Genomic DNA, 19,256 nt, shown 5'->3' on the forward strand with positions numbered 1-19,256 from the left:
ATGTAAAACAATTCAAGCGAGAAAACTAACGGCCTTATTTATGTAAAAAAAATAATGAAAAACAAATATGTAACACATAAACAAATGACAACCACTGAATTACAGGCTCCTGACTTGGGACAGGTACATACATAAATAATGTGCCGGGGTTAAACATGTTAGGGGGATCCCAACCCTCCCCCTAACCTGGGACAGTGGTATAATGCCTGCTCTCTAGGAGTGGGGCTATATTGCACTCAATTTGTCATTGTCATTTTATAGCAATACAATCACTCTACATGCTCTTAGTGCCTTACATGTTAAAAGACATGCATAAATAAGTACAAACACTAAACTACAAAGTAAAAAAAAATATATGTTTAAAAACATATAACATCAAATCAACTGTAAAAAGTTAAGACTCTTATATATAGCTAAAACATCATCAGATTGGTTAAAACTTGATTAAAGGGTTAACAACAAATTAGTAAAAATTTAGAAAACTAAACTGAATATTTTAAACAGTCAGGGGACTTACTTAAACAAGTGATTTTCTAAATCACTCATACAAGTAACAGTTTTTCCATAAAGGTTGGATGTTAGAGTTGTCTTTCTTTAATAATCACCTGTTTAAGTAGTACAAATAAATCACTAGAAGATGTGATTTAATTTTAATGTAGCTTTAAATATAGAATACTAATGATCCAGGGACTAATTATGTTTCTAAACTTATCAGAACCAACATCTGTGTTGTCTAGGATGACCAGGTCATTTCAGGTGATGACCTTGTACTGAATCTAGGATAATGACATAAAAATAACTTGTTTACGTATCAGACCTCAATTTCCTTCCCAAAAATCACTTCTTTAAGTATCATTCTGTTAATAACCCACACTAATTTCAACAACAACCCCTATCGCAACAGTAGAATTTTATTACATAATCTGAAAGATGAAACCTTGAACTCACAGGAAAAATACTCCCACTGCTGTGAAAAATATTTGAAGAAAGTATCAGCTCATTATGTAAAGCCATTATTCCTATTATAGCATTTTTTCAACTAAAATGGAATTTTCAGCTAAATGATAGCATCAAAGGCATGAACCTTGCTACATAAAATAAGCAAAAAGTTCATATTTTTTAAATTTTACTAATTAAAAGATATTATCTAAACCTATGTGTTTAAAATTTAGAAAAAACTACAAAATCCCAATTTGTGATAAAACCTCGAATTTGCTACTCAAATAAGTGATTTAAAAATCACTTATTTCAGTAAGTCCCCTGACTGCTTAAATGGATTTAGAATTTGAGTATTCATAATGTACGTTATATTTTAAAATTGTTAAATGCTAATACTATTTTGTATTAAATATGAAGGACATCAGGGCTAGCTCATAACAAAATGTTATTTCAAAATGTAAAGAAACACAACAAATCGCACAAAAATGTACAAAAATATCTGATATACCTATAATAATTCTTAATCATCAAATAAAATAATAAATATTATGATTACCGGTATGATAATATAGGGTTATTGCATGAATATTTGGGATTATTCCATATTGGTATTATTTTAGTAGGTTTCTCTATATGAATTTGATTTTGAATAAAAAAGCATATTCACCTGAGAAAGTGTTATTCACCGTGCTAAACGTCACACGCTTTTGCATGCAACGTTATGGTAAAGAGTTTCATGTACAATTTGTTTTTGGTATATGTTTGTCTTCAAATACATTTTCTTTTCTCGGAATATGGAATAAAACAATTACTGTCTTTTGTTTCGGTAAATATGGTGTTTAATTGACTTTTGAAAACTGATATTCACTTCGGCCATCGGCCTCAGTGAATATTAGTTTTTCAAAAGTCAATATAACTGCATATTTACCTCATCAAAAGACAGTAATTGTATAATATTGTCCTGAGTAGAATTTTATATTGCACGTGCTTGTGAGTGCAATATATGTTCTATGAGGGTCAAATTCCCCAATATTCATGCAATAACCCTTTCATTGTATAGCAATATAATATTTGAAACTAAAAATTGGTTTAAACTAAGATTTTGTTGCTGATGAAGTCATGAATTTTGAAGATTTATTGCACGCTAACTTTTTGTTACTTTCTGTGGGAAATATTATATTGCTATGCAATAAATGGTGTTATTATTCTACAACTTGGTGGATATGATTGTATTTATAATGTTACTGATCATTTTGTAGTCATTTCTATGTACGAGCGGATAAAGTGATGAAACTACGCCACCTATTGGATAAACTTGGCAATATACCAGGGATGATGAGTGAAGAAAAAGGTAAAAATAAAGAATATATATAGTAATAGTGTGATTATGCCATAGAATTGAGAATGGAAATAAGGAATATGTCAAAGAGAAAACAACCCGACCAAAGAGCAGACAACAGCCAAAGGCCAACAATGCATCTTCAGACTGACTTGAAAAGAGCTGACACAGTGCTTAAAGGCGGTTCTCAGCTGGCCCCTAGATAAAATTGTGTACTTGTTCAGTGAAAATGGCCATGCCTTCAACAGAAGAGGGGCATAATGATTTAATTTTAGAAATAGAAAATACTTCAAGTGAATAAAAAAAAAGACCATCATGACAATAAAGACATGAAATGAAAGTAAAGTACAAAACAATTACAACAATAGTCTATATTGTACTGTTCCTACACTTTATTGTATTGTGTCAATGCTAAAAGAAGTCTTAATATACGATGTGGTAATCTTCATGTTAGTGATTGTCAAATTTTTATACTGTTAACTGGAAAATCTCCATGGCAGTTTTGATTTGCCAAAGATATAAGAAGATGTGCTATGAGTGCCGATGAGACAACTTTCCATCCAAGTCACAAACATTAAATCATCGTGGGAAATAAAACTTTAACAACAATACACACATTTATCGCTTTTATACGAAATTTTCTTTTGATCTTACTGACTGATAATGTCCTTTCTAAGCATAGAAGAGTGATATGAAAAATTATGCTAGAAACTAAGGGGCACAGATATTATGTATTATGACGTCAAATTTTTACAGGAACCTTTGTGATTCCAGTAATGGCGGATTAATAGTTATATTAACAGAATTATTGCAAAAACTTCAAACCAATCTGTACGATGAAATTCTGCAAAACACTTTCTTTCTTTGTGAAAAATGAAAGAAAAAACACTGCTAAAACAGCAAAAAAAGTTTTAACAAGGCTAACATTAAGTTCAACTTTCTGGTATATAGTAAAAAGATTGTTTTCTGTATAGTTTGAAGAAGTTGTTAGATATAAGAAGATGTGGTATGAATGCCAATGAGACAACTCTTCATTCAAGTCTCTATTTGTAAAAGTAATGCATTATACATGTAGGTCAAAGTACAGTATTCAACACAGAGCCTTGGCTCAAACAGAATAGCAAGCTATGAAATGCCTCAAAAAATGACTAGTATAAAACCATTGAAATTGGAAAACTAACAGTCTTATCTATATAAAAAAGAGAAACAAGCAATCACTGAACATTTATTTTGTCGTTAATTTTTTTAACAACTAAATTCTTTAACGACACTTTGACGACTGCGTTAGCTTAACAACACTTTTGAACATCCAGGTCCCAGGTTCCTGACCAAGCTACTTCTTTAGAAAAAAAATTGAAATCACAATCAAGCCTTGCAGTCATAAAACTTTCAAACACGATTAGGGCACTAAGGCTCAGAAATCAACCAATCAAACTATTTTGTACTCACAAGTACTGAATTAAATTTTAAAACAAGGGCCGGGTGAATGTTATATGTGAAAGTTGATTCTAGACAATTAGTTTTTCATTTTGATAAAAACTCTTTTTGATGTATGTGCTTGTTTCTTTCAGATCCAGAAGAGTTTCTATCATTATTATTAGGACAAATAACCAAAGCAGATCCATTCCTTCAAATCAAGTAAGTAAGGCCAGTGGTTCTGCTATAGGGAAATGATACATTGTGACAACACAATTTGTTTGGAACCTATTATCATGATTATAGGTCTTCAATGTTTGAAATGATAAAATACTGAGTCCCACACCTTAAATCATAATAAAAATTTGTAAGGGTTCCGCGGAACCCAGTGTCTCGCCTACTTTTACTGTAAATCGAAGGCTCAATAAAAATGAGGAAAAAAATGAATAAAAATATTCCTCTTGATACTATCTTCTGATTGTAAGAAGCTTCTGTCCAAGTTTGGTAAAAATCTAGGATAGTTAATAAATCTAGTAAATGTTTTGAAAACTTAACTGCAGACTGTATGTAATGTTAACTGGAAGAAAATCTAAGTCCATTTAAAAGTAAAATACAGGAAAAATGGAGTTATCTTTTTACAAAATTTACTTCTGGATACTATCTTATGATCATAAATAAGGTTCTGTCCAAGTTTGGTACAAACCCAGGATAGATTAAAAAAGTTTTTAAAATTTAAAAAACTTTAACCACAGAGTGAATGTAATGTTTCCCCGCAGAAAAAACTAAGTCCATTTATAAGTAAAATACGGTAAAAATGGAATTTTATTTTTACAAAATTTACTTCTGGATACTATCTTATGATCATAAACAAGCTTCTGTCCAAATTTGGTAGAAATCTAGTATAGTTTAAGAAAGTTATTAAACTTTCAAAAACTTTAACCACAGAGTGAATATTTGTGGACACCGCCGCCGACGACGGAATGTAGGATCGCTTAGTCTCGCTTTTTCGACTAAAGTCGAAGGCTCGACAAAAATGAGAATGGAAATGAGGAACTTGTCAAAGAGACAACAACCTGAGTACTGACCAAAGTGCAGAAAACAGTCGAAGGTCACCATGTATATCAGAGGCGTGCTTCAGCTGGCCCCTAAACAAAAGAAGTGTACTAGTTCAGTGATAATTGATATCATACTTAACTCAGCAATATATGAATAAAGTAAAATTAAATGTCATACAAGAATTTCAAAGGCAAGAGGCTCCTGAAAAATATGGTGGGGTTAAACATGTTTTTTTGAAATCTCAATCGTCGCGCATTATCTCTAGCCAATGAAGAAAAACAAACACACAGCAATACACACAGGTAAACTAAGTTGAAAAGAGGTCAGAGTCAGAATCAGAATAGGTAACAAAAGAAACTAAACAAAAAGAAAAATGATAACCCTATTCATGTGAGGTCAAAAGTCAACGAGATGATACAATGTGAAACCATCTAAACATGCTAAAAGAGAAAACCATGAGCCTTACCTATGCAAAAAATAACAATAGAAAATCTATTATGGCAGATAAAGGGATTTATGTAAAACATTCTATTTGACACTTGGTTAGCTTCAAACAATTATCAAATGTATGTAAGAAATAGTCATAAAAATATAAAAAGAAATAATTTCTGTTTAATTTACCATTGACAACAACCTTTGTATACTTTTACAGAGCTGAGAATGCTGAAGAAAGCCAACAATCGTTTTTATTCCAATTATTTATGGAGAAAGATGAGAGATTAGTATTACCCACAACACAACAGTTATTTGAATTATCTTTCTTACAAAACAGACTGAAATTACAAGAGGTAATGGCAAGGAATAAAAAACAGACCATTTTCACATTACCAACTTTTGATTGTGGAATTTACAATGTTTTAACAGGATACCTTCTCTGCGGTTGAACATCCTGGTAATTCGCCGTTTCAGAATCGAATGCATCCTGGATAATATTTTCAAATGTGTACAACAAAAGGTCATGATTGGTTAGAAATGTCATAAACAATGGAAATTCAACCAATGACGTGACGTTATTTTCATTTTGGGGTATGCACAATGAAATTACCCATGCTCCTTTAGATTCTGAAATGGCCAATTGATCAAGCAAGAGCTACATAAATAAATAAATTCAAAATTGAGAGAAGATTTACTGTTTAATGCTTTCTATAGATAACTAAATCATCTGAAAGCAGTAAACTTTCCCCCAAAAAATTGCACTGTTTATATATTTGATTTTACTTCCTTTGGTTGCATGTAATTGACAGAGTACCAGGATGTCTTACCACAGAGTAGGTAGCCTGTCCAAAATATATAGAACTTTAAGTCAAAAGTCAGTAATATAAAAATATACAATTTATGTTTCTCAAAACATTCAAACTTGTATCTGATTAAATTTCTTTTATGCTTGATAACTGGTCTTTAATATTTGAGCATGAATTTATCTTTTTTATAAGTTTGTATGGAAACCAATCAGCTCACAGCTGTTTGCATTGCATCACAATTTCTGTGTGTTGTAAGTAAGTAAGTAAGTAAGTAAATTTTATTTAGAGTCGGCATATATATGTAACACTCAGAAACGTGTCCTTCCCCCCAAACGTGTCCGATGCCCCCAAACGTGTCCACATTGACATCACTGAACTGCAAAACATGTCTAGTTCAAAATATCGCCAAAGCGTGGGATTTGTATTAATGCCCAAACATGTTCATTTCTCAACAAACCCTCAAACGTGTCCAATCCCAAAAACGTGGCCATATCAAGCGTAATTTGGTTATTGGTATTCCATTAACGTATACTAATTTTACCATTTCATTAAAAATATTATAGATAAAGTACTTTTTTAAACCGGCCGAAAAAAAACGTGTTAAAGTGGGGGCGTCTTTTCGGCTATGTCGTATGTAAAGTGTAAGCAAACATGTTTAGTAACGTTAAACTGTACAGTTAACGGATGAAAGTGTCCCTTTCTCTGCACATTAATATTTGTAAGTTCTCTCTAAATATTGTGAAACACCGGCAACTGGACAATCAACAGAATAAAGTAAATTTATTCAATACAAATGTAAAAAAATAAAAACTTTTAACCTATCACTAAAAATGCATGAAATACTTGCAACTGGACAATACACAATCATCAGTTTAAAGATAATTTAAACAGTATAGAACAGGACAATCATTAACACATGTATGTTCTCTAAATATGCATGAAATACTTGCAACTGGAATAGTCAATAGTCTAGAAAGTGAATTAATACAGTAAAAATTAAATTTGCAATTATGGTAACCACTATAATAACCGGCGTTGATCACCTAACATTCATATTGATCAATAAAAAGAATCTATAAAACCATTGCATGAATTATTTGGCACTGGACGTTATGTCTCTTAATCGTGTGTCGTAAGTGATGCTGGAAACCTAAAATTTATATAAAAAAAAAAGTTTATGATTTGATGAGTTTTTGAAATACACACAAATTCAGATGGAGAACTATTAACCTTTTTTTTTTTAAATGCTGCTTAACGGCCGCCAGGCAATATTCGGATAAATATAAAAAGCATCATAGAAGTTTATAAGTACAAAATAATTTACAAAGTCACCGATTAATTGAGCTCTATAATTATGTGCAGGTTCGCTCTCAATGAGTTTGAAAAACTTGCAACTGGACAATAATCAATTTCAATCAAAAATTAATTAACCATTACAGATTAGATTTTGAATTATGATGTTCAATAAAAACCTATATTTAATTAACTAAAGCTAATAAATGGAACCTTTGTCACCTGTGTCCCCATCATAAAATTGCTGTAAACGTTATCAGCGATTTTATTTAGGAGATAGATGTATTAACACTAAAAGACACGAGACGTTCTGGCGTTAAATATTGGACACGTTTTGGCGAATAACATTTATCGGACACGTTTGGGGGTTATGAATTCGGACACGTTTGGGGAATATTGTACATTTCGGACACGTTTAGGGAGAAAAGACACGTTTGGGGGAATCGGACACGTTTGGGGGGAAGGACACGTTTGGGAGTGTTACATATATACATAATAACAGAGAAAACATGAGCTCTGGTGAGCTCTTTGATTGACTATCACCAGATAAAAAGGTCTTCTAGAAGTCCATTCTAAAAATAAGATATACTCTGAATGAAAGAAATTTATCTTAAATCAATCAGTGTGTGTGTGGAACAAGGACAAAATCAACATTTCTTTCTTTGAGGAAAGATTCAAATAGAGACTGAAGATTTCAAAGGGACATAACTCATTATGACAACAATCTGGCTTAAAAACAAAATACAATACAAAGATGAGCCAGTCAGACACTACAAAGAAAACTAAAGGCTGTCCAATAGGAGCCTATCAAAAACTGTAACAGCTGGTGCTCTGGAAGAGAAACCGATCCTACTCCAATTATATTATTTTATATTTTTGGAGCCAGTAGCTTAAAGGAAAAAATAACATTGATCCATATGTATATAAAGATATATAAGAATATGTGTTAAAAGTGCCAAAATGAGACAACTCTCCATCCAAGTCACAATTTGTAAAAGTAAACCATTATAGATCAAAGTACAGTCTTCATCATGGAGCCTTGACGCACACCAAACAGCAAGCTATAAAAATGTAAAAACCAACTTCAAATCTAGACAAAAAACAAAATCATTTATGAATCACATCAACAACAACCACAGTCCACTGAACATCAGGACAGTTATATACTAGGTACTATGACAGTATCTATTTTACTGTTTATTAAATGAATAAGTGGATTGAAGCAATTTCAGAAACTTTGAATGTTCTGGTTCCAGCAAAATTTAGGGTAGAATAGGTTTTGCAAAAATAAAACTCAAAAGTTTAAATTGCTAAAGTTTTAAAGTATTTTTGTCCATTGTCCAGAAAATGCAAGATTTAATGCATCTAAAAATCTCTGAATATGCATTAACTTTAAATCTACAGTGATTGGTCATACATAGATAGTTTTATATTTTTTGAAGCGACCTCGAATGGTCATACATAGATAGTTTTATATTTTTTGAAGCAATCTTGAATGGTCAAACAGAGATAGTTTTATATTTTGAAGTGACTTTGATCTGTCATACATATATGGTTTTATATTTTTGAAGCAACCTTGAATGGTCATACATATATAGTTTTATTTTTTTGTAGCGACCTTGAATGTTCATACATAGATAGTTTTATTTTTCTGAAGCGACCCTGAATGGTCATACATATATAGTTTTATTTTTATGAAGCGACCTTGAATGGTCATACATATATAGTTTTATTTTTATGAAGCGACCTTGAATGGTCATACATATATACTTTTATTTTTTTTGTAGCGATCTTGAATTGTCATACATATACATGTATAGTGTTATTTTTTGTAGCGACCTTGAATGTTCATACAGAGATAAATTAATGTTTTTAAAGCGACCTTGAATGGTCATACACAGATGGTTTTATTTTTTGAAGCGACCTTGAATGGTCATTCATAGATAGTTTTATTTTTTGAAGCGACCTTGAATGGTCATTCATAGATAGTTTTATTTTTTTGAAGCGACCTTGAATGGTCATACATAGATGGTTTTATTTTTTGAAGCGACCTTGAATGGTCATTCATAGATAGTTTTATTTTTTTAAAGCGACCTTGAATGGTCATTCATAGATAGTTTTATTTTTTTGAAGCGACCTTGAATGGTCATACATAGATGGTTTTATTTTTTTGTACCGACATTCACATAGATAGTTTTTGTTTTTTTGAAGCAACTTGAATAGTTATACATAGATAGTTTTATTTTTTGTAGCGACCATCCTGTCTCATCATACAGATGCCAAGATTTGGTAAAGATTTTAAGATGTATAAAAGAATAGTCCCCAGTGTAGAATTAGATATTACTGATGTATTAGAAAAAGGTACTTTATTCTTAACTATCTTCTCTGCATTTAATTTCTTACATATTAATAGCTTAAAGTAAAATCACAAAAATACTGAACTCAGAAGTAAATTCAAAAAGGAAAGTCCCCAATCAAATGGCAAAATCAAAACATAAAACATATCAAACAAATGGATAACAACTGTCATGTGTAGAAAATGGAGGATTAAACCTGGTTTGATAGCTAGGTGAACCTTGTATGATAGTCACATAAAATTCCATTACATTGACAACAATGTGTGACCAAAACGAACAGACACCGTTGGTTTTCCCGTTTGAATGGTTTTACACTAGTAATTTTGGGGCCCTTTATAGCTTGTTGTTCGGTGTGAGACAAGGCTCCGTGTTGAAGGCCGTACTTTAACCTATAATGGTTTAATTTTTAAATTGTTATTTGGATGGAGATTTGTCTCATTGGCACTCACACCACATCTTCCTATATCTAGACACTCTTGGTAAAAATGTAAATAATAGGGGTACAGCAGTCAACATTGTGTTATTTATGGCAAGCCAAAGTGGACAAAAAGAGCTATTTTCTAATATTAGAAAATCATTTTCTAATATTAGAAAATCATTTTCTAATATTAGAATATCATTTTCTAATATTAGAAAATCATTTTCTTATATTAAAAAAAGAAAAAGTCTATTTATTAATATTAGAAAATGATTTCTTAATATTAGAAAATGCTTTTTTAATATTAAAAAATCATTTCTTAATATTAGGAAATCCTTTTTTAATATTAGAAAATCCTTTTCTAATATTAGAAAATCATTTTCTAATATTAGAAAATCATTTTCTAATATTAAAATATCATTTTCTAATATTAGAAAATCATTTTCTTATATTAAAAAAAGAAAAAGTCTATTTATTAATATTAGAAAATGATTTTCTAATATTAGAAAATGATTTCTTAATATTAGAAAATGCTTTTTTAATATTAAAAAATCATTTCTTAATATTAGGAAATCCTTTTTTAATATTAGAAATCCTTTTCTAATATTAGAAAATCATTTTCTAATATTAGAAAATCAAAAGTAATTTCTTATATTATAAATTCATTTTCTTATATTAATAAATGATTTTTTAATATTAGAAATTCATTTTTTAATATTAGAAATTCATTTTTTAATATTAGAAAATCATTTTCTAATATTAGAAAATCAATTTTTAATATTAGAAATTCATTTTCTAATATTAGAAAATCAAAAGTAATTTCTTATATTAGAAATTCATTTTCTAATATTAATAAATCATTTTCTAATATTAAAAAATCATTTTCTAATATTAAAAAAGGATTTTCTAATATTAAGAAATGATTTTTTAATATTAAAAAATCATTTCTTAATATTAGAAAATCCTTTTTTAATATTAGAAAATCCTTTTTTAATATTAGAAAATCATTTTTTAATATTAGAAAACCATTTTTTAATATTAGACAATCATTTTCTAATATTAGAAAATGATTTCTTAATATTAGAAAATGATTTTTTAATATTAGAAAATAGCTCTTTTTGTCCACTTTGGCTTGCCATAGTAATTATCTTAATGACTATAAAAACAAACAAATATATTAACAAACATTAATCATGGCAAAATAATACAATGACAGTATATGGCTAAGTACACAGCAACGTCATATGTTAGAAAGAAACACAAACTTACATGGCTTTATAGATTAAGAAAGAGACTTATTTATCCAATGTGTAATGAAACAATCTTCGTTTAAATGTATCTCTCAGAATTTCTCCTAGAATATCATGATGGAGAAACATTCTTCGTTTAAATGTATCTCTCAGAATTTCTTCTAGAATATCATGATGGAGAAACATTCTTCGTTTAAATGTATCTCTCAGAATTTCTCCTAGAATATCATGATGGAGAAACAATAGCATCTGCTAGAGTTGTATATTCTAAGGTAACAATAAAAACAAAACTATAAAGTAAAAATTTTAACAAATGAAAATATTGTCTCGCCTTGACGGAGTCAAAAAGCGAGACATAGGTATGCTGTTTCTGGCATCCAATGGAGATCCACTTGTGGTACGTCAATGATAATTGGTATGCAGATGTATTAGCATTGTCACATCTCATTGCCATGGAGATTATTTGGCTCCGCCCCCTCAGTCATGGTCTATTGACTTTGATTGGTTTGCTTACATTACATGTATTAGTTTGTGATTAAAATTACAAAAAGGTGAGACATATCTCTGTGATAACAGTTTATTTTTTAATTAATTTCACTAGACATGCTTGAGCTTCTGTCTTAAATTATTTTTGCTCTGACAAGATTGAACCTGGCCTAATGTGACATTATTTATTCTGCGACTTGAAAAAATTCTTCATTTTTACATGCTTATTAATACCTTTAGAAATTTGAAAATGCAAGTGTTGTTTTATTTTTAGCTCCCCGAGAGTGTAATATATGTGGAGATTTAGCGTGTTTTGAATGCAGAGAATGTTATAATACCCATGGTGATGGTCTGAATACCATAGCTTTTTGTAAACCATGTAAAGATAGGGTAGGTCTGAATACAGAGTTATATCATTATACTGTGAATTTATTTATTTTCTTGGGTATTAATTTTCGTGGATTGCTGAAAACTGTCATATTCGTAAGACTATTGAAAATAAGATATTTGTTGAACATTTGAATTCTTGGTTAGTCTGTTCCCTTTAATTTGAAGAAAATTGGTAGTCAACAAATAATTATTAATCCTCAGTAATTGTTTTATCTGTGCACTGAAGTATATCATGTATCTTTTTGTATCCCAGGTATTCCCACCTTTTCTTAAACCAATATTCATTATCTGAAGAAATTTCATAAAATAATATTTGATATAAAACTGTATTGTAGAATCATTTACACAAACTACGAGCTCGGCATCAACCCCAGAAAATATGTGTTCCTGAAGAATACTTAGAGTATCATAGTCATCAGAAAAACATTACAGGACAAAATCCATCAATTAGTCGGGACAAAATGGAACTGTTTGCTGTTGTTTGTATACAAACCAGTCATTATGTGTCATTCGTCAAATGTGGACCGGGAAAAGATGCACCCTGGGTATTTTTTGATTCCATGGCTGATAGAATGGGTAAGATATTTAAAACAAATTATATTTAGTGGGTCAGGGGTATTTGTTGGCAGGATTTGTTTAGTGACTTTGACAGCATCAATAAGACTTTTGTTTCAAGGAAAATGAAATTGAAATTTTGTTTTGTGGTGTCCTCTTATTTGTGCCAAATAATAATCACCATGTAAGAAATCTATTACCGGTATTAAAATTAAAGGTGGAAAGAAAAGATTTCATAGGGTTATAAAATATATTTTATATCACTATGGAGTAAAGATGCAAGAGTTCTAATTAATAAGGAAGGATGAAATTCAGTGGGTATAAGCAGAGAACCTTATATTGATATGTTGAAAAGACCAATAGTTAAGATTCAGTAAAATAGCTCAAAATGGTTTATTTTAAAGCCATGTTCAAGCTTATTTAATTTTGATTGAGTAATTATTCTGTGGTAAATTGGTCAAAGTAGCCAAACTATTGTTTCACCAGCCGGTCAACAATGAGGTCATGACTTCAAATCCTGCACAGGGCAGGTGCATTCCACTCTAATCTAAGTTGGCGTAAGTGCCAATTTTCAAAGAATTTTCCTGAAACCAGTGCTAGGGACTGTCTTAAACTTGCAGTGAGGTGAACATTTTTTTTGTTGCTCCATGTTGATGACCTCACTGTCATTTTAAGAAGAAGAACAGCTTCCTCCAGAAACAAAAACTGATAAAACACAATAGTGGTGAAAGTGGCATTAAACACAGATCAATCAATCTACAGTGTAACCTGCCTAATTCAACACCTGAGTAATCCTGCTTTAACCAACGCATTAAAACCTGAGTATTTCAGCACCCTTCTTAATCTGACATTTTTTTGTGGTCCTCCAGTGTGTAGGATAACATAGTTACACTGTATCAATAATTTCAGGTTCTTAATTTCATTAATGAGAGAAAATAATGGCTAATGATATTTTTCCTTACAGGAGAGCAAAGTGGCTACAACATTCCAGAGGTCCAGTTCTGTCCTGATTTAAATAAGTGGTTGTCACCTGAATATAACAAAGAGATAATAAAACGTGAAGACGACAAAGATTTACCGGAGAACATTAAACGTTTGCTATGTGATGCCTACATGTGCATGTATCAATATAGTGATGTAGCCATGTTTAAATAATGTTGTGAAAATATCCCGCAATTTTTCGTCACAGATATTTAGAAAACTGTCCAAAAGTAAAAGAAAATTCAAAATGTGTGAATTTTTCATCAATATTTAGACTTCTGAAAAGAAAAAAACTTTGACAGATAATTTTCTTTGACATTTAAACTTCAAAATTTGTTAAAAGAAATGAGAGAACAATTGAGTATAACTTATAAGTAAGTTGTTTAAACTGGAGTATTTTCACAAAATTTGTTCAAGTCTTTCAAAAATAACACAATCATAATCATTCCAACAGTTTGGTCTAAAGCTGTCAAACATTGATAGTTAATATGAAGGTGAAGACACACCCATAGCCATGGGAGTTTGAGAGGTTCAAATGAACCCTGCCCCCTTTAAAACAAATCAGCACTTTTAAAGTTGACATTCTCTCTGTTCGAATTGTAACTGTTAAAGTTGAGTATACTTGTATTGAAATTCCTGGCCATGACCTGGAAGCTTTATGCTAAAAATAAATTGATTAACAAGGTTTTAAAAGTCAGTAAAAAACGTTGCAATAGTTTTGGAATGATTTTGTAGACAGCTACGTCTACTCTTGACTGGAATTTATTAATGTAACATTTGTTTAACCTTTTCATATTTATGAAGTTGAATAGATAATTAAGCATTTTCACACAAGCTTGAACAAAAAATCTGCATAGAACTAACTTACTCAGAACAAACTGTAGTTAACACTTACAAAACATACACAGCCCTTCAATAAGTTTAAAATCTATAGTGGAACCTCTATTGACAATAAGTGGATGTCAGACTCAGTCCTTCAGTTGGGATAAAATATAAAGTGGAACCTCTTTTCTCAATAATTAGAGGACAGACACAGCCCTTCTATTAGGTTATAATCTATAGTGGAACCTCTATTGACAATATTTGGAGGACAAACACATCCTTCTTTTGGGGTATAAACTACAGTGTAACCTCTATTGCCAATAATTGGAGGACAGACACAGCCCTTCTATTAGGCTATAATTAATAGTGGAACCCCTATTGACAATATTTGGAGGACAAGCACATCCTTCTTTTGGGGTATAAACTTAAGTGTAACCTCTATTGACAATATTTGGAGGACAGACACAGCCCTTCGATAATGTTATAATCTATAGTGGAACCTCTATTGACCATTATTGGAGGACAAGCACAGCCCTACTATTTGGTTATAATTTATAGCATAACCTCTATTCACAATTTTTGGAAGACAGACACAGCCCTTCTATAGGGATATAATCTATTGTGTAACCTGTATTCACAATAATTGAAAGGAATCTCATATTTTTTTATTCTCTTTAAAATAATTTGAAAGGAAGCAAGAAGATTTTTTTTACCTCAGCAAAAGATTAATTAAAAGGCCATTGTGAACTTAAACAACATCTTTGATATGTATGTTTGATAAAGGCAATATTGCATTTTACCAGTAATTAAGGCTTTATTAATTTTCGAAGTTTACTAAATGGGGGTTGATTAATTGGGTTTAGGCCTGGGTGAACCATGAATTTTAATGTTTAACATAATATTATTTTTCAAATCCACACATGGAAGAAAAAAAACCGACACTACAAGGTCACAATTTATAATATTCTTTTTACTTATATTTTTCTTTTATGAGAGATTGGAGGAAAACAGACCATGCCACATTAAAATTTATTTGAAATAATTAACTATCATTATGTGTATTAAGAATTTTGACATTTGTTCTTTTTATGTAAAAAGTTATAAAAGCTATCATTTTTTTTTTCAACAATGGAAAACATATGTACTAAAGAACTTAAAAGAAATATTATACTTAGTTTTAACATCAAAATATCAAAAGAAGGAATCCTGCATTAGTAAATGTTTACAATGTCAACAGTAGAACATTGTCTGTAGCAGTTAGTATGACTAAATTATATGTAGTCTTTCATGATATCAAGTCACACTGTTCAATAATTTGGATTGTTTTAAAAAAACAAGATTTCTGCTCTCGTTGAATCTAAAATTATCATGTTTTGTATTGTTTTATTTTTCACTGAATCTGGATGAGATGGATATTTGCATAAAACTTTGATTAAAAGTTGTTGATTGTCGTTGTGTTATCTGCTAAATACCTTATTCCATTTTTTAATCAGTAAGATTTAATATTAGCATCGTTAGAAAGATCATTCTTTTCACATAATTTCTACATTGAAAACTGCTTATATAACCTAATTTTTGACCCAATGAAATATTTTTATTAAGCAGTTGTTTGATTTAAAGGATTTAGTAAGTAAACAAATTTTAATGTATTTTTCACATGAGTTAATTTTAAACAGGTTAAGTTTTCATAAGATTCTGTTAAGATAGGTTTCACTGTAATAAGTATTGAATGTTTAGCCGAAAGTGAAGTAAAATTTTAACAGCAGAACAAGATTTCTATTTACTGTACTTCCTTTATAAGATAAGATGTTCTATGTTCATATTATGATTTTCAATCTATGCAATTTAACAATTTCTTCTTTTTAATCCCACTTTGAGGAGTGTTTTAGGATGAAAATCCTTTTTTTATAAGTCACAAAATGTATATGACCTTCAGAATTTTCACCTCAATAGTCAAAGTTTTGTTGTAGTTCGTTAGTGAGACATTTCTCATCTCGCTTTGTCCCTCTCACATATTAATTCCAGTTAACACCCCTCTGTAAGAAGTTAAAACAAAGATAAATTTAATTTTATCAGGCGAGAAAGCAAAAGTAGACTGCAAATTAGAGATCTTCTCAGAGGTTCTCATACTAATTTAAAATGATTTTTTTGTTTTTAGTAGAACAGAAACAGCAATAGTTTTTGTTTATTTTCCAAATGATAACTGGTTATTTAAATTATGATTATTTTTTATTCATGTGCAGTGAAAAAATTGGAAATGAAAACAAATAAAGTACATAATTTGTCCTCATGATAAATCTGAAGATTACATGTCTAGAAACCAAGTGCAAAAACATCGTTACTTATTTTTTTATATCAAACTATTAGCTTCTACATTTTGTGTAAATCAGTAAACTGAACTATATTGAGTATTGAGCAACTTGTAAATACATGAGAACTTCTGGGGTGATCTTTACTTGTATTCTAGAACAACAAAAACTGACATGATTTTTTTATCTGAGTATGTGTATGAGGATCACATGACATTAATCATGTGATCTGAGTATGAAAGTTGATCACATGGCAATACTAGTATGAGTCTTTCTGTAATGGCAGCTGGATACCAGATTGTATTAAAATACATGTGTTTGTGTGGTGCCTCAGTATTAGTGTGGTCAGATTATGTTATAAATGAAAAGTTTGGTTTGACCAAAGAAGGAGTTATAGATTGTTGTTGTTATAGAATTAACTTGTTTATCAGTGGCCAGTTTTATATTAGAATCTGTTTTAGATGATGTAACTGCAATTATCTATATACTTCAACTTGTAAATCAAACACACCTTGAACTGACTTAGTTTTACTTATGATAAGGCTATAGGTAGCACATATTCCAGCTAACAGTCTATTGACCATTTGATACTTCACTTTACAATGTAAATGTATCATAAGAACATTACTGTTTTTTATTCCATATTTGTTATGTAAATTTGAACAAATAACATATTTTGGCAAACAAAAAACCTTAGAAAATTGCGGAAACCTTGCTGTTTTCATCCTTTGGTTTGGTCACTTGTTTCTCTTTGCGAAACTCAATTTTAATTAGTTATACATAAAAAGAAAAAATCAATTCAAGCTTTTGTTCACAGCCAAAATCAGAATGTATATTCACATGAGACTGATTGGCATCAGAATATCATACCTTATCAACCTCATATGAACAATATGCTCCCATCAACTTCTAAGAGTTTGTAAAATGAAATTAAGAATTGGCACAAAATGTAAGATTTTCAAGTTATAATTTCCTTGTGTTAAGTTGACTTACACATGACACATCCATTTCATTTACAATTTGAAACTCTCATGCTTACATATTACACTGACAAGCTGTGGTTTGTATTTGTAGAATAATTTGACAAAATGTTGTTAGAACATTGTATTTTTTCTGCTCTGTATAAAGATGTGCGGTGTGTCTTCCATGTTAAAGTTGTGATGTTCGTATTTCTTCAACCCTTATAGAAATTGTGATTTTTTTTGCCAATAGAAAATTTGTGATTATTTTCTGCCCAACGACTCTGTTTAGATTAGCTTAGACTGGCTGTGTTGTCGCCTGATTGTTAACTTATTTATAAATACTTGATGTTTATTCTTTTTATAATAAAATGCAATAAATCTTATGATCTCTAGTCTTTTATTAAACAAAAATGTACTATGGGCTTTGCTCATACGGTGACCTATAGTTGTTAATTTGTGTGTCATTTTGGTCTCATGTGGAGGGTTGTCTCATTTGCAATCATGCCACATCTTCTTTTTTTTATGTCATCTTATTAAGAGCCCATACTTTTCAATATGTTATACATGTTGCCAACTGTATTTGATTTTGATGTTATATTTGTTATTCTCGTGGGATTTTGACTGATGCTTGGTCCGTTTCTGTGTGTGTTACATTTCAGTGTTGTGTCGTTGTTCTCCTCTAATATTTAATGCCTTTCCCTCGGTTTGAGTTCGTTACCCCGATTTTGTTTTTTGTCCATGGATTTATGAGTTTTGAACAGCGGTATACTACTGTTGCCTTTATTTACTTAATTTCATTAATTCAAAATATTTCAGATTATAGATATAAGATGTGGTATATAAATAAAGCCAACAGTAGTATACCCCCTGTTTGAAACTCATTAATTGATAGAGAAAGAAACACATCCTGGCTACAAACTAAAACTGAGGGAAACCCATTGAATATATTAAGAGGAGAACAACAACACAACAGAAACACAACATCAAAATGTAACACACACAGAAATGAGCTATAGCAATGGCCATTTTCCTGACTTGGTAAAGGACATTTTAAGAAAAAATGGTGGGTTGAACATGATTTTGTGGATAGTCAAACCTCCCGCTTTTATTGCAATGTTAAATATTATATTAAAATGACAACATTACCTGATTGCCAATAAGACAACTCTCCATCCTAGTCACATTTTATAAAAGTAAACCATTATAGGTCAAAGTACGATCTTCAACACGGAGCCTTGACTAACACCGAACAGCAAGCTTTAAAGGACCCCAAAATGACATGTGTAAAACCATTAAAATGAGAAAACATCGATGTAACCTATATAAAAATGGATAAACGAGAAATACCTATGAACCGTACAGCAAACAACGTAATTTCATTTCTGGAATGACTGACATTGTTTTATGTTGAAACTTTCCTCTCATGGAATCTATCAGATTAT

At 30.5% G+C, this 19,256-nt stretch overlaps 1 protein-coding gene across 1 annotated transcript in view; it reads left to right on the forward strand.

Moving 5' to 3' along the window:
- Window positions 1–15,944, forward strand: part of LOC134720566 (ubiquitin carboxyl-terminal hydrolase CYLD-like) — a 37,205-nt gene extending 21,261 nt beyond the window's left edge. Inside the window, exons 7-13 of the mRNA XM_063582890.1 lie at window positions 2,199–2,290; window positions 3,850–3,916; window positions 5,403–5,538; window positions 9,537–9,645; window positions 12,070–12,185; window positions 12,521–12,761; window positions 13,705–15,944. Coding sequence (XP_063438960.1) covers window positions 2,199–2,290; window positions 3,850–3,916; window positions 5,403–5,538; window positions 9,537–9,645; window positions 12,070–12,185; window positions 12,521–12,761; window positions 13,705–13,895 — 952 coding nt within the window. The 3' untranslated portion in view covers window positions 13,896–15,944. The remainder of the gene's footprint in view (window positions 1–2,198; window positions 2,291–3,849; window positions 3,917–5,402; window positions 5,539–9,536; window positions 9,646–12,069; window positions 12,186–12,520; window positions 12,762–13,704) is intronic.
- Window positions 15,945–19,256: the final 3,312 nt, after the last annotated feature.

Source organism: Mytilus trossulus, chromosome 6 (genome assembly GCF_036588685.1).
Source record: "Mytilus trossulus isolate FHL-02 chromosome 6, PNRI_Mtr1.1.1.hap1, whole genome shotgun sequence".
In the NCBI taxonomy this organism is placed as follows: Eukaryota; Metazoa; Mollusca; class Bivalvia; order Mytilida; family Mytilidae; genus Mytilus; species Mytilus trossulus.